At 41.0% G+C, this 14,775-nt stretch overlaps 1 protein-coding gene across 12 annotated transcripts in view; it reads right to left on the bottom strand.

Annotated features, from left to right (window-relative positions):
- TENM2 (teneurin transmembrane protein 2) overlaps positions 1-14,775 on the bottom strand; it is an 812,220-nt gene that overhangs the window by 45,987 nt on the left and 751,458 nt on the right. For all 12 annotated transcript variants that reach the window (XM_065409745.1, XM_065409744.1, XM_065409743.1 and 9 more), the window contains 2 exons: positions 7,309-7,519; positions 654-773 (listed from right to left, as the gene is read on the bottom strand). In XM_065409745.1, coding sequence (XP_065265817.1) covers positions 654-773; positions 7,309-7,519 — 331 coding nt within the window. The remainder of the gene's footprint in view (positions 1-653; positions 774-7,308; positions 7,520-14,775) is intronic.

Below are 14,775 nucleotides of genomic sequence, written 5' to 3' on the forward strand. Positions count from 1 at the left end.
CATAAAACTGCAAATATTTACAATGCATTTTCCATAGATGTTTTGTTTTAGTGCCATGTCCAATAAATTAGATAAACCATGACACTTTCATTTTTGTTTGAGCTGAACTGGTGTGCATTTCAAATCAGATGATACAAGAGGGAAAAAAGCAGTTCTTCGCACAGCGGGGAATTGTCTAAGTATATTCAATTAGAATCTTTTGATTATGTTCTACCCTAAAGAAACTCTAAAGATAGTTGATCTTCAAAAAAGGAAAGACAGAGGCAGAAGGGAACTTTTAACAAAATATACTGTTCTATAATGATACTTTTTTCCCAACAGTGTGCTGGCCTGCCTTGCATTTTAAAATGAAATATTTCTGGTCTCAGCTGGATATTGCAGTAGTCCACAAATGTTTTCATAGATATAGGGCAATTTATTTGAAAGGAAGTCTGACTGCTAACACGTTATTATCAAAAGTCAGCCTTTTCATATTTACTTTCCGTTAGTATTCAAATGCTATGTGAAAAATTACTTTTGTGTTTACTTGATAGCTGTTTGGCCCAGTAGGAATTCTATGCATGATACCACATGGTTCCACTAGATAGCACCATCTGTTAATCTGCACAGATATTACATACTAAGTAGGTGCAGAATGAAATAACTACACTTACGTGCCATCCTGACGAGTGATTGTGTAGCCGTACTTTGGATACTTGACAAATGACACATTGACTCCAACGAGTGGAGTCCCATCTGTAGTCACTACTTGGCCTCTTATAAGAGACACAAGACTGAAAAAGAAACACAATTAATGTTAGCTATGAAAACAAGGGTTGTGGTGTTTATAAACAGACTAGGGACACTAATCTGATCTCATTTACTCCAGTGTAAATCCGATTTACTTTGGATTTACACCAACACAACTCAGAATATTGCCCATATATTTATTTATTTATTTATTTGAATACATATTGATCTGAGTTGAGTGTGTGTGTATATATATATATATATATATATATATATATATACAAACACACACACACAACTCAGATCAATATGTATTCAAATAAATTCATATTTAATCCATATAGAGAGGCCTATATTTGCTGAATAGAGATGAATGTCTTTATGTGGGTGGGTGAGCTGTGATTATTGAACCATTCCTCCAGGTCTGGTAGCACTTCGATGTATAGAAAAGGAACGCCACATGACTCATTGAAGTAAGAGCTTGGAAGGTCATTCTAGCAATAAAAGATTTTTGGATACATTTTCAGAAGTGCCTAAATGCCTACATCCCATTTTCAAAAGAGCCTAGGTCCCATTTTCAAAAAAGACTTTGGCACTTAGGGCCATATTTTCAAAAGTATTTCAGCACCTAAACATGCAGATAGGAGCCTTGTGGGTTTTCCAAAAGCACCTAAGCAGTTTAGGCACTAAATTCCCATTTAAATCAAAACTAACAATCTCCTTAGGTGCTTCAGAGAGTCTCAATAGGTGCTTATCTACATCTTTAGGAGCCTAAATATCTTTGCCACTTTGGTTCTGTGTGTCAGATTTACCTCTCAGTTCCACTGGTTTTACGTTGGTACAATCCCACTGATTTCAATGGAGCTACTTACCATTCACACCAGTGTCAGTGAAAAATTAACGAGGTCCGTTTGCTTTCTGACAGTTTATTTTTCATTTGAGAATGTTCTCCCAACTTTTGAACTTTGTCATATTGTCTGACTATGAGATCACTAGAATTGTACAGAGCTATTCTACCTTCCCTGTCAGTTTTTTCCCCCTTCCTATGGTACTAAGCTCTCACAGTCAACTCCTATAATCACTCCAAAAAGAACAGAGGTGGGGAGGGGATATCTGTAGTTTTCACAACTAATTTTCCAAATTAAGGTTTGTGTAACCTCATCCAAGTTGTAAGTGTCTGACATCTGCAAACCTTGCCCTGAATCCTGATCTCCAATACCTTGTTTTCACTCAGCCAGTAGGAAAACAATTGGGAGTTTGTTTTGAGAAAGGAATAAGTAAAAACTGAGCAGAGATTTCACTATTCAGCCCAAACTGAAAACTTTTCATTTTACCATGAAGCATTTTCAACATTTTCCACCAGCTTCAATTTGCAGCTACACAGAGAAAGCAGATAATGAAAAGCTTCATTTCTGAATTGACCCCGTACTGGCAGGTCTGCAGCTGCTCGGCGGCCTTAACAGACTTTAGGTAATTTGGCAGACACAGATTCTTGACACCTAAGGTTCTTGGACTGAGTCCCAGTTTTAAGACTAGGGGATTAAACTGACCTGCTTTTTTGCCAAAACTTGTCAAAATTCACTTGAATCTTGGGATAGGTATACTGCTTTATGTTATTCCTTATAGATCAGTTACTGAAGGGATGCAGACCTGAGAGCACATCTATCTTTATTAGCAATACCAAAGATTATTTTTAGACCTTTTTATGAACTTTGAAATGTTTAAAATGCTCTAATGTGAATTTCTAAGTGCACTCCACTGGCTATTAAACAAACGAGTTCTCATTTTTCTTTTATTCCACGCACATTGTAATATTCTCTTGATATCAGAAAAACATAACCAGTTCATGAAAATAACCCTTTCTATTTGCTTTTTAATGATTACCACACCAAAATTTCTTGACTTTCTAGGTCAAATATTAATTTTTGAAATCATCGTATTGTAACATGATATTGACCTCAATAGAAATCCATGCATGTTGCAGACCATATAATTGGGAATACTTTGGAACAAGCCAAGTATCTTCACATTACTGTTTTTTCTCAAATTATTTTATTAAATATATCAATCATGCTTTTAAAATGTTGTAGAAAAATAGCTTGCATCACATGTAATTTTTAACAAGTCTGTTACTTCAGATTCTTCACACATGCCTTTAATGTACAGTAAATTTACAAACAAAAATATCAGAAAGGCATGATATAGGTTCATTTCTATTTATGATTATTCACCTGCAATAATAATAATACCACAGATAAGACAAGCTAACAAGTAAATTATAGTGATTTTCCATTGATGCCATTTGAATTTATTTTAAATCTGTTTTGTGGGCTATTGCCTCTTAAGCATGAAAATAATTATATTCCTCAAACAATTTTCTTCCTTTTTTCACATAATAGAAGTCAAATGTGAATGCAGTACAAATTAACATGGGTCGTTTTTGTTCAACAGCTTCAGACCACCACATCTTTGTCTGTGTACCAGAATGAGCAATGAGGTAAGCATCGTTTGGGGAATTATGTTATTGATTATTAGTTGCTCCTGCAGAGTCAACAGGCGGAGCAAAAGATATTTTGTAGGATTGTAGTGCCTATTTCTTCTCTCTTCTTCTCCTCCATTTCTTTGCAATGGAGTGGCACAAAGAGCTCAGGAGGAGAGAGATCATTATAATTCATGGGACTTCCCTCCAAAGATTAAGACAGCTTTAATGTATGCAAAAATTTGGGGCCTAACCCCTTGACAGCATTTCTCTGAAGGCTATGTCGGCACTTTAAACCCCCAGTTTCAGCATTTCGGGCTTGAACACAACCATTTGCTTCTGTCCATAATTTGGCATCTGCGATACCAGTCTGGGGTAACATTTTCAAAAGTGCCTAAAGCACAGATCCACAAAGGTACTCAGACACCTAAGCCCCATTTTCAGGCACCGTTGCAATCCACAACCTCCCTGCTCAGCTGCCACCTACAGTCAAAGGTGCCTAAACTCACTCGACACCTATGTTTTTGCAGTAAAAGTTCCCTGGGAGGCTCTTGGCATGTGCTCTGCTGCCTCACTAGGCACCTTTCCTCTGCCTACGCCTCAGAGTGATTCACCAACTGGGGGAAGGCAGTCAGTCAGCTGCCTGAGTTGCACGTGAGGCCCAATCCAGTAGGAGGGCTCAGAGGTTGCTTAGATCTACACAAAACAGCTAAGGGGAAGGAGGAGGAGGATGTCGACCTCTCTGATAACCTTTAGGATCCTCACCCAGGATGTGGGAGACCACTCGTTCAGGTCCTGCCTCTGCCTGATGAGGGGAAGGGATTTGAACAAGGATGGGCAATCTCTCAGTTGAGAGCCCTAGCCAGTGGGCTATGGGATATTCTGAGGTGGGTCTCCCTCAATCTCTCCAATTCAAGTTGTTCCACTTCCATTAATTATTTTATTAATTGGGTCAGAAAGAGTTAGAATGACTCGAGAGTCAGTGGTTTGGGCACTCACCTGAGAGGTGGCTGATCCCTGTTCAAATCCCTTCTCCCCCTCAGGCAGAAGAGGGACTGGAATTGGGAGTGTCCCACGTCCCAGGGGAGTACCCTAACCATTGGGTTAGAGGTTATAAGGGAGCTTCTGTTCCTCATCCTCCAATAAGATGCTCCACATGCAAGTTAAGCAGAAGAGCACTTATCTTCTCCCAGTCATGGACTGCTATGAGAGACTGGCACCTCCCTGCAGCCCAGGCTTGGATGCCCATCTCTATGAGTGGGAAGGGCTTGGCATACAACTCTCTCATCCACATTGCCTATTGGCTATCTTGGGTGGAGAGCTGCCTAGCATGCTGGCTTTTGTGGATTGCATTCTAAGGCACCTATCTCTCCCCATTCATTGTATCGGTGGCCTACATGCCTAACTCAGGTTTGTGGATTGCAGTGCTGTTCCTGTGATTTTCTAGGCACCTAAAAGATAGGCATCATGATGCTCAGCATCTCAGTGCCTAAGTCCCTTAGTGGATCCAGGCCTAAGTGATTTAAGAGCCTAAGTCCTATTTTCAAAAGAGACTTATTCACTTAGGGACTAAGCAGCAATTAAATACCTGTGACTGGCCTGGGTCAGCTCACTGAGGCTTGCAGGGCTCGGACTTGGGGGCTGTAAAATAGTGGTGTAGATGTTTGGGCTCAGGCTGGAGCCCTAGCTTTGGGACCCCATGAGTGGGGTGGGCCCCAGAGCTCAGTACTCCAGTCCAAGCCCAAATCTCTACACAACAATTTTTAGCCCCGCAGCCCAGACCCCGCAAACCCAAGTCAGCTGACCTGGACTAGCTGCGGCCGTACCTCAGGTCTTTTATTCCAGTGTAGATGTGCCTGTAGGGGCAGATTTTCAAAGGTATTTAGGTTTCTAAGATGAAGATAGGCACCTAGTGGGATTTTCAAAAGACCAAAGCAGATTGACTATCAATGAGAGTTACATGCCGAACCTGTTTAGCTTCTTTTGAAAATCTCACTAAGTGCCTATCATCATCTTAAGGTTCCTAAATACCTTTGAAAATCTGGTCCTGAGTAAGTTAAGTCCCATTGATTTTTACTTTTGAAAATTTAATCTTAGGTGACTTGCAGCAACATTTTTAAACCAAGCCTGGGATTTTCAAAGGAGCCTCACTGACTTAGGCACCCAAATTCAATCAAAATTGGGCACCTACCTCCCTTGGGCACTTTTGAAAATCCCAACCCATATCCACAAATGTACATTGAGCTATTTCTAAGTTAGAAGCTTGGAGAACAATACATTGGTTGCTTTTTAGCTTGTGATTTTTTTTTTTACTATTTTTATTGTTGAGTAGGAATTGTTTTTATAATTATTAACCCCTTGTCCTTTCACTAAAATTTATGCACACAAGCCCAAATTTAATTTTCCTGACTTGAACAAATATGAATTGATAGTGAAGGTAAGCCAAGAATGAAATTTCAGACTTCCTGGGCTTAGACTTTGCAAGACGTACAGTTTGTAACATGGGAGACTGACCACAGGCTCCTGCACTACTGAGACATAATGTGTGAGGAGAGTTAAAGTGGTAAAGCTTTTGGGATAGATTTTTAGCATTAACTTTAACCCTCCTCCAATTTGTCAGATTGTGTCACCGTGTAATTGTGAAACAAAATACAACTAGATATTCTAAACCGTAAAAGCAAAGAGAAAGGATAAATACCTATTTCAATTTTATATTTTAAAAGTCTGACCCTGACTGAAGTTATGCCATTTCTACTGATGTCAATGGAAGTTCTGGTTAAACTTAACTTTTGGCCTGTGGACAGGATAGCTGCACTTACACTTTGTATGAGGCACCATGGCTCAGTGGATAAGACATGGGATTGAGAGTCACAACACCTGGGCTCTTTTGTCAGTTCAGCCACTGAATTTACCATATCCCTTCTGGATACGTCGCATAGCTTGGTGCATTAGCTGATTTGTTTCTGCTCTTGGCCTGTTTTTTTCCTTATGCACCAGTAAAGCAAAAGGCAATTTTTAGTCTTATTTACAGAGTTGGTCAGTTAATGTCAACAAACATTAAATTTACAGAAATATTTTTCATTTTTCAGACAGGACACTTATTAATTGCTAGGGTTTTCTATGTCACCCATTGCTGTAGTATCTGAGCAGCACATGGATATAACAATGCTTTGTTTGGTACATAGGGAAATATTATCTCTACTTTACAGATGAAGAAACTGAGGTACAGATACATTTATGACTTGCCCAAGGTCACCCAGGAAGTCTATTGAAGAATCAGGAATGAAAATCCAGTTCACTGATACCCAGTGCCGTGCATTAGGCACAAGACCAGATGCAGCTCCCTCTTCAGCTTTGACTGGGAAGATATGAACATAATGAATGTATTCATCAATTTCTTAAAGTTTCCCTATGAAGGGCTAAAATGCAGACACATTTGAATAATATCTGTAAATAGGAAAACAGTTTTTTTAATCTTACGGGGCATCACATATAAATGAATGATGAATTGGCTTTTAGATTATTTATAAATAAAGAATTAGGAAATAATGCAGAGCAGGCCCAGAGCTTAAAAGAAAGAGGAAAACTGATCTGATATGATGGTGTTATAGTGGGTCAGCTAAAAGTAAAATGGATTTATATAATGAATAAATGATAAACCAAAACAAAGATATCTAATTTACCGTAATTTAGCTTTAAAAAAATCTTACTTAATTATTCCAAAGTTGTGTTTCAATATTTGTCTTATTCATACCACACAAAAGACAACTGTCCTGTTAATTGAAAACTAGTATCCATTTCCTCCCTCAATGTAAATCCTAGAGTTCTCATGAGTTAAAATTTCAGGCTACTCCTTCTCAGTATAGAGAACTTAGTGTTAGACTCTGCCAGGGTGATAGAACGCAAAGTGTAATGTTATGAAATAAAGGCAATATTAATAAATTGTGACAGAATGCCCACAGTAGGATTGTTCCCTGAGACAGAAACAGATATAGCTGCTGAAAGCACCATTTCACGTTAAAACATGAATAAAATCTCTAGGAGGGATGTTTCCATGCAGTGTATCCAGGCTGATGTAATGAAATATTTATGGCTGCTACCTGCTGTTGAAGGGATTTTCTCCTGGAATTATGTGAGTGCTGTCCTTCCCCACTAAGAGCTTGATTCGATCATAGAATGACTTCACAGTTGGAGAACCAGAGTGGCTCTGTTGTATGATGTCAAGAGGATCACGTGAACCACGGCACAGCAGGCTATTCTGACACGTAGACTGGAGACAGCAATCTGGATCCAGGCAGTCAGTGAGGCCATCTGAAAAGGTGGAACATCAAAGTTCAGCCAGCTGTACTGTGCTACCAAATAATACTTAGTGCACATCTTCAAAGCACTGGACAAATTTTAACTGCTTAATCCTTGCAACAGCTCAGTGAGGTGGGGTTAAAGTCATTGTACTCATTATATAGATGGGAAAGCTGAGGCTGAGATACCTTTCTCAATCAACTCCATTGATTTTGATGAGGTTAACTCGGGGTGGGCAAATTTTTGGCCTGAGGGCCACATCTGGGAATAGAAATTGAATGACTGGCCATGAATACTCACAAAATTGGGATTGGGGTGCGGGAGGGGGTGTGGGCTCTGGTTGTGGATGTGGGCTCTAGGGTGGGGCCAGAAATGAGGAGTTCAAGGTGCGGGAGGGAGCTCCAGGTGGGGGAGTAGGGTGCAAAGGGGCGGTGAGGGCTCCGGCAGGGAGTGCAGGCTCTGGGGTGGGGCTGGGAATGAGGGATTTGGGCTGGGATCGAGGGGTTCAGAGCAGGGCCAGCTTGGCAAGGAGGTGCTTGGGGCGGCCACTCTGGAGAGAGGCGGCAGGTCCAGCTATTCGGCGGCAATTCGGCGGACGGTCCCTCACTCCTGCTCGGAGCGAAGGACCTTCCGCCGAATTGCCGCCGCAAATCGCGATCGCGGCTTTTTTTTTTTTTTTTTTTTTGGCTGCTTGGGGCGGCCAAAACCCTGGAGCCGGCCCTGGTTCGGAGGGTGGGAAGGGGATCAGGACTGGGGCAGGGGGGTTGGGTATGGGGAGAGGCTGTGGGGTGCAGGCTCCGGGCAGCGCTTACCTCAAGCGGCTCCCGGAAGCAGTGGCCATGTCCCTCCTCCAGCTCCTATGCGGAGCCGCGGCCAGGTGGCTCCTATGCGCTGCCCCGTCCTCAGGCGCTGCCCCTGCAGTTACCATTGGCTGCAGATCCTAGCCAATGGGAGCTGCAGGGGCAGTGCTTGGGACAGGGGGCAGCGTGCAGAGTGGAGCCCCCGGCTGCCTCTACACATAGGAGCCGGAGCGGGGCCATGCTGCGGCTTCCGGGAGCTGCGTGGAGCAGCCCCCGACCCTGCTCCCCGGCTGGAGTGCCAGAGCGGGGCAAGCCGCAGACCCCACTCCCCAGCAGGAGCTCGAGGGCCAGATTAAAATGGCTGGTGGGCCGAATCCGGCCCACAGGCTGTAGTTTGCCCACTCCTGGGTTAACTGCTTACCTACACTAGTGTAAGCGAGAGGAGAGTCAGGGCCAGTGAAGCTACGCAACTTCTTTGAGGCCTCATAGCGGCTTAGAACAGTCGGACTGAACAAAGGACAGAGGATCCAGGGAATTCTTTACTGAAGAGGGGGGAGGGATAGCTCAGTGGTTTGAGCATTGGCCTACTAAACCCAGGGTTGTGAGTTCAATCCTTGAGGGGGCCACTTGGGGATCTGGGGCAAAATCAGTACTTGGTCCTGCTAATGAAGGCAGGGGGCTGGACTCGATGACCTTTCAAGGTCCCTTCCAGTTCTAGGAGATGGGATATCTCCATTATTTATTATTTACTGACCCTTTGTGTTGCCGGGTTTTCACTTTTGCTTGTTGGAGGGTCTGCTGTGGGTTTTACTTATTTTTTTGGAGGAGAGCGCAAATTGGGAATATTTTCATGACCCAATTAAAAGAAAAATTATATTCTCTGCCTATTTTGCCAATTTATGAAAAAATGGGGATGGGGCTGCAGTTGGGATGCTTCCCTTCAAACATTCAATTCTCTCCTTCCCCTTTCTCCACAAATTTGAACTGTTAGGCAACAATGTGCTTGGATAAGAAGGGCTCAATCATACTGTTGTTGAGTTCAGTCAGCAAGCTCTATACTATGTCATCCATCTCACCTGCCCTTAAGAAAATTCTAATCTATTTAGCAGCAGCAGAAATTAGAATGGAACCTTCAACTGGGAGACAGTTCCCAACCATGCATATTAGCCTGCTGAGTCAAAGTTGGCCCTACGTTTAAAATACATTGTAACATAATTTTACGTATTACCCTTTTCATTTGGTATAACTAACCTAATTGAAATGTGTAATTTTATTGGCGTTCCAGTGTAATTTAGCTATTAATGTCCAATTGTTTTAAAATATCTTCCTTTTAGCAAACAAATGAAAAAGTTGCATTTATTTACTGATGTAAAATTATGGAAACTAGACACTCAATTTGGAATACATTTAAGCCTGTAAAATTTCGGGTAGACTACTTTAATTTCAGAAATTCTCCCTCATATTAGAAATCTGGACATCACCGTAGGAAGTAATGAATGGCTTGGATACATACTGAATAATGTAGTCCACAGTCATACCATTGGGTGAGTTAAGACCACATACTTATTTCCTTATAGTAAGACAGAATGAATATCCCCAAATCTTTTATCTTTTACGAAATTTTTGATATACAAAAAAACGGACTGTATCAGGAGTAGAGGGGTCCTATTCAGAGCTCTCTGAATTTTGCAATTAGCATCTTATGTCCCATGGATAGTGCTTGAATTGAGTGATGGCAACTGCAATCAAAATGACTGCTTCTGATTTAAAAATAAAACTGCTGAGGTACGTTGGCAGTGTTTTCATTAAGCATCTATGGAAACTTCTTAAGTTAGATGAACTCCCTTGTTGTTAGAGATATAGATTTCTTTAAGGTCAGCGGCCTGTTCACATTAGGAGCCCCATTCATCTTGGAGCCCCTTCTATCCTGGAGCTGGGAATTTTTTTTTCCTGCAGTCCATTTACCACCCACTTTATATAATCAATGTGAGGACATCATTTGGTTCAGATAATAACTCAAGACAGTTTTCCTATTAAGCTTTAAGCCTTTCTTCCTCAGCATCCTGCTCTTTCTGGGTTTGTGACACCTTCACAACCATGAACTTAAAATTCTCTACTGTTTAGTTTGCTCAGTGCTTTTATTCAGGCGACTGTCAGTCAAGAGAATCCTATCAACACATCTGAAATAGCAGAAGCAAAACACAGGATATAAATTACTCCCGTCTACAAATTTACATTTACCTGCTCAAGCCAGTGCACATTTTTGCTATGCCTGTTATTATATGTGAGCATATGTTATGTCTATAATGACCTCATCATGCAGCATGATTATGGGCTGCTGCAGCCGAACACTTTTGACGACACCGTGAACTTTAAATTGGCACACCAATCTCCCAGTGGCCTGTCAGTCATGAGAATCACATCTTTATGCCAGCAAGCCCCCTTGGATATAGTCTGACATTGCAATCTTCAGTAAATTACCCTGTCACTGCCAATCTTACAGTTATCTCGCAAACAATCAAGCAGGCAATCAAACTGTTCTGAATTGCCAGTTCAGGACCTGGGAGGCTAGAAACATCTCCATTCAATACCAGTGAGAAACATGCATATCATTCCTTTGACAATGGATGATTTTATATATATCTCTATCTCCATCTCTCTATCTGGAGAGATAGAGATGTGTGTGTGTACGCATATACCCTCCCCCACACGTTTACACACTTACATCCTCAAAAAGGGCAAAAGCGTGCAATAATTTAATGTAAAATTTACACCTAAGCTCCTTGTCTTGGACATCATACTGCTTTTTAACATTTCCTAATTTACTCCACCTCACAATAAATTTGAGGAGAATAAAAAGCTCCTTTAAATAAAACACAGCTAAATTACAGCATTACATGGCAGTATACAATATACATCATCTTTAATGGTAATTTAAAGGGAATTTAAACACTGATAAACATCCCAGAAGTTAACTACAGTCCACTAGTCTCATCATATTAATTTATTATGCTCATTATGTTAATTCAGATATGTTAGTAACCACATCTATGGAAACAAGGACACTTCATTTAATTAAGATGATCATGATGGTCCCTTCTGACCTTAAAGTCTATGAGTATTTTAGACCAGCGTGAAGCTTTGTGACTGGGAGGTAACTCTAAACTTGCATTACACAAAGAGCTAGATCTAAGTGGATCTTAGTGCACAAAATATACTGTCGTGGGGGGGAAAAATACAAAACCCATAAAAGTACGGAAAAAAAAGAAACAACAAAGCATCTCAAAATCTACACATAGGCTTAATCCAATTTTCCATTGACTTCAATGGAAGTTAGATCAGGCCCAGAGTACAGCTTCATCACACAAATCTAAAACAGTAAGTTTAAATGATCTCATTTCCAATGTTTTGGGGTAGCAACAGTTAGCAAATTTTAGGACATCCTCCATATAAAAAATCTGGGTGCCTAAATTGAAGAATTTATAGAAAATGTATCAAAACATGATAAGAAGAAAAAACATGCTGAAACACTGAAAACAAACACATGTAACTGGACAAATTCTGCTGTCATTTACCCCTGTGCAACTCCACCTAAAAACACGGTCCCCGTGTAGAGGACAACGTCAGAGGGCAGGGTGTCAGGCCATGTGGCCATCTGTGTTGTTGAGCCCAGGCTGTTAGAATGGCCCCTTGAGGCTCTGAGTTCAGGCTGCTTTCTATATTACACTGGGGACTGGCCCAGTATGTAATAGTGACATGACTGACAGTGGTATAAAGCCACCTTTGCAACCCCTTATAAATTGTGCTGGGTGCAAAAAGCCAGACAATTTGCATTTCTATTCTATTTATGCCAAAATTTGCCATCCAGACACCTCATTTCATAACTATTTGCATTTAGAGGCACAACTGTGTAATTAATTACATTGCTGTTTGTTTTTGTTTCCTTTAATGACATTTAAACTGGAATGGGAAAGTTTGTCTGCCTCTGCCAATATACACCCGCATCACCAAATCAACCAGTACAACAGTATTAGTTAGTTCCTAAAAAACGAGCTTTCATAACATACTCTTGCAATACAAAACTCTGCAATGAACATTTTCTTTGTTTCTATTACAGATTAGTTTGAGGTTTTTTAAATGTATGTTCCAGAGTTTTGATGGGTTCAGGACCTTCTAGACAGGACTAAGCACTTTTATATTGTTAATCCAGTGACAGAAGCTTTAATTGGTTTCACCCAGGCACTGTTTCTCTTCACAGCAGACATATCAGAGTTTAAAGTGGATGCAATGCCTGTTAGCAGAGTTCTGAACCACTCTTACCTACACACCAGGGGAAACTACTGTATCTGGGTGTCAGCATGATGCTGCATCCCTTCCAACAATTTAAAAGTCAGAGTGAAATAACTGAAAGTACTCTTGACTTGGCTTTAACCTGGAGAAGAATGAAACAGGAAACTGCTTTGATTTAAACTGGCAGCACAAGATTAGCTCTTCATTGCTACTCTTGAATATTCGGATTATCAAGCCTTTTTAACAACAGATTAACTGACAGGGTGTTCATTTTAAAGACTTAACTTTTTGTTAATGAATTCGCCCGTTTCTTTGCCTATTGTTAAATGATGCATATGCATTATTACAGATTAAATGCTTTGATCTAGCTCTGCTGCACAACAGCAGAATTTTAAAATAATAACTTGTGCACTTGTGTATTTTGAATTTCTGGAGCAATTAGTTATTTTTTCCTCTTGATCAGTTTCCTTATTACAAGGCCTAAAAAGTGCAGAGCAGAGATAGTGATATCTTCTTCCAGGTGGGCTGCCGACACATTTGTGACCCCTCACTGTTCCTTTCTCTTCTCTTCTGAGTGATATTTCTGATTACAAGTGGTAAAGAAAAGCCATAATGACCCTCAAGAATTGCTTCTACATACCTGTCTGCCCTCGAATATTGAGAGAGACAATGTTGCTCCAACAATACTCTCGCAAAGAGCTCCCACAAAAATTATTCCCCTTATTCTATGATAAATTGTTCCTTGGCCATGTTGACTATTGGCTCTTGATTATGGCTTCCTGGTCGCTTTTAGGTTAAGGCCTGGCAGGACCCCTTCTTCTGCTACAGCCCCTTTCTGCTAACTAGGCATCTCAGTAGAGTTAACTTTTGCACTACTACAGAATTCCACATCACTGGAATTTACATCACTTTGTACCAATCATCCAATTTCTGTGCTTATGTGAGTTGGCACAGAATTTTGCCCTGTAGGGTGAAACTACAGTGGATGTCTGAGGGCAAGGAAAGAGCTGCAAGGACCTTACAATTTTGCTGCCCTAGAACACACATGTAACTACAAAGTCCTGTATTGATATGTAGAAGAAAAATGTTGGTTGACAGAAGGTTGAAAGAAGACGACAAGAAGAAGATTGTTTTCCTTATCCAGGGCTCTCCCATTTATAACAAAGCCAAAATCACAGAGACAAACCCAAAGTGACATGGTCCCTACTGAAATTGGTGCTTTGGCACTAGGAGTTGGAGCATACAGACATTTAAATGTTCATGTAAATATGTTAATGGTGGTGATAGCTTATGTCTTGCTGACAGTCAATACAAAATTTGTAGCATTCAGGCCTTGAAAGAGAGCATCTAGGTCACTCGTGGCTCTGACTCAGACAAAACAATTTTCCTTTCTCAGATTCAAGAATAATTAACAAACTCGAGTGTGTGGATGTGTATAAAATGTCTATATGGCACACATATATAGTTATTGGTCAGTTAGAATAAGGTTTAGGGCCAAATTCTCTGCCAGTGGAAATGGGCAGAAGTCCATTGAAATGTATTGGGTGTAACTCAGCTTGAACAGGACAAAAGTGATAGCAGCTGAAAAGAGGAAGCACCTAGAGAAGGACCTGGGGCCTGTGTCTTCTGGCTCTATTGAGGGAGTTTGCCCTTTGCCAAAATAGTTTTCATGCAGTTTCAACGCTTTACTAGCTCTACCCCTGTTCCTGGATTCTCAGATAGAGGTCTTTTCCATCTATGCCTAACCAAGAGCCTATGCTACGGTCATCTATGTCTTTGCCACCAAAAGGCTGGATTACTGCAATACATTGTGCCTATGGCTTCCCTTGGAAACGTCAGCCAGTGTAGAATGTTGCTCTGTGTCCTAACTGGGGAAGCCTGCTATGAGCATATCACACCTGTCCTCACTACTTGTAGTTTTCACTTCCACATAAAATTCAAGATGTTTGTTACGTTTAAACCCCTATATGGACTGCGACCAGCCTACTTGAGAAAAGGGAATTATAGCAACGAGTTTGTTGAGATAAGTGGTCCAGATCAATATTCTCTATAGGTATTCATGCACTGTGTGTGCCTGGGACTAGATATTATTCAATAGCAGTGTCCATTGGTACACACCTGCACACCACACCTCCTCGGATTGTGAACTGAGGGCACAAGTGGTGGCAGAGACTGCCT

This window comes from Emys orbicularis, chromosome 8 (genome assembly GCF_028017835.1).
Source record: "Emys orbicularis isolate rEmyOrb1 chromosome 8, rEmyOrb1.hap1, whole genome shotgun sequence".
Lineage (NCBI taxonomy): Eukaryota > Metazoa > Chordata > Testudines > Emydidae > Emys > Emys orbicularis.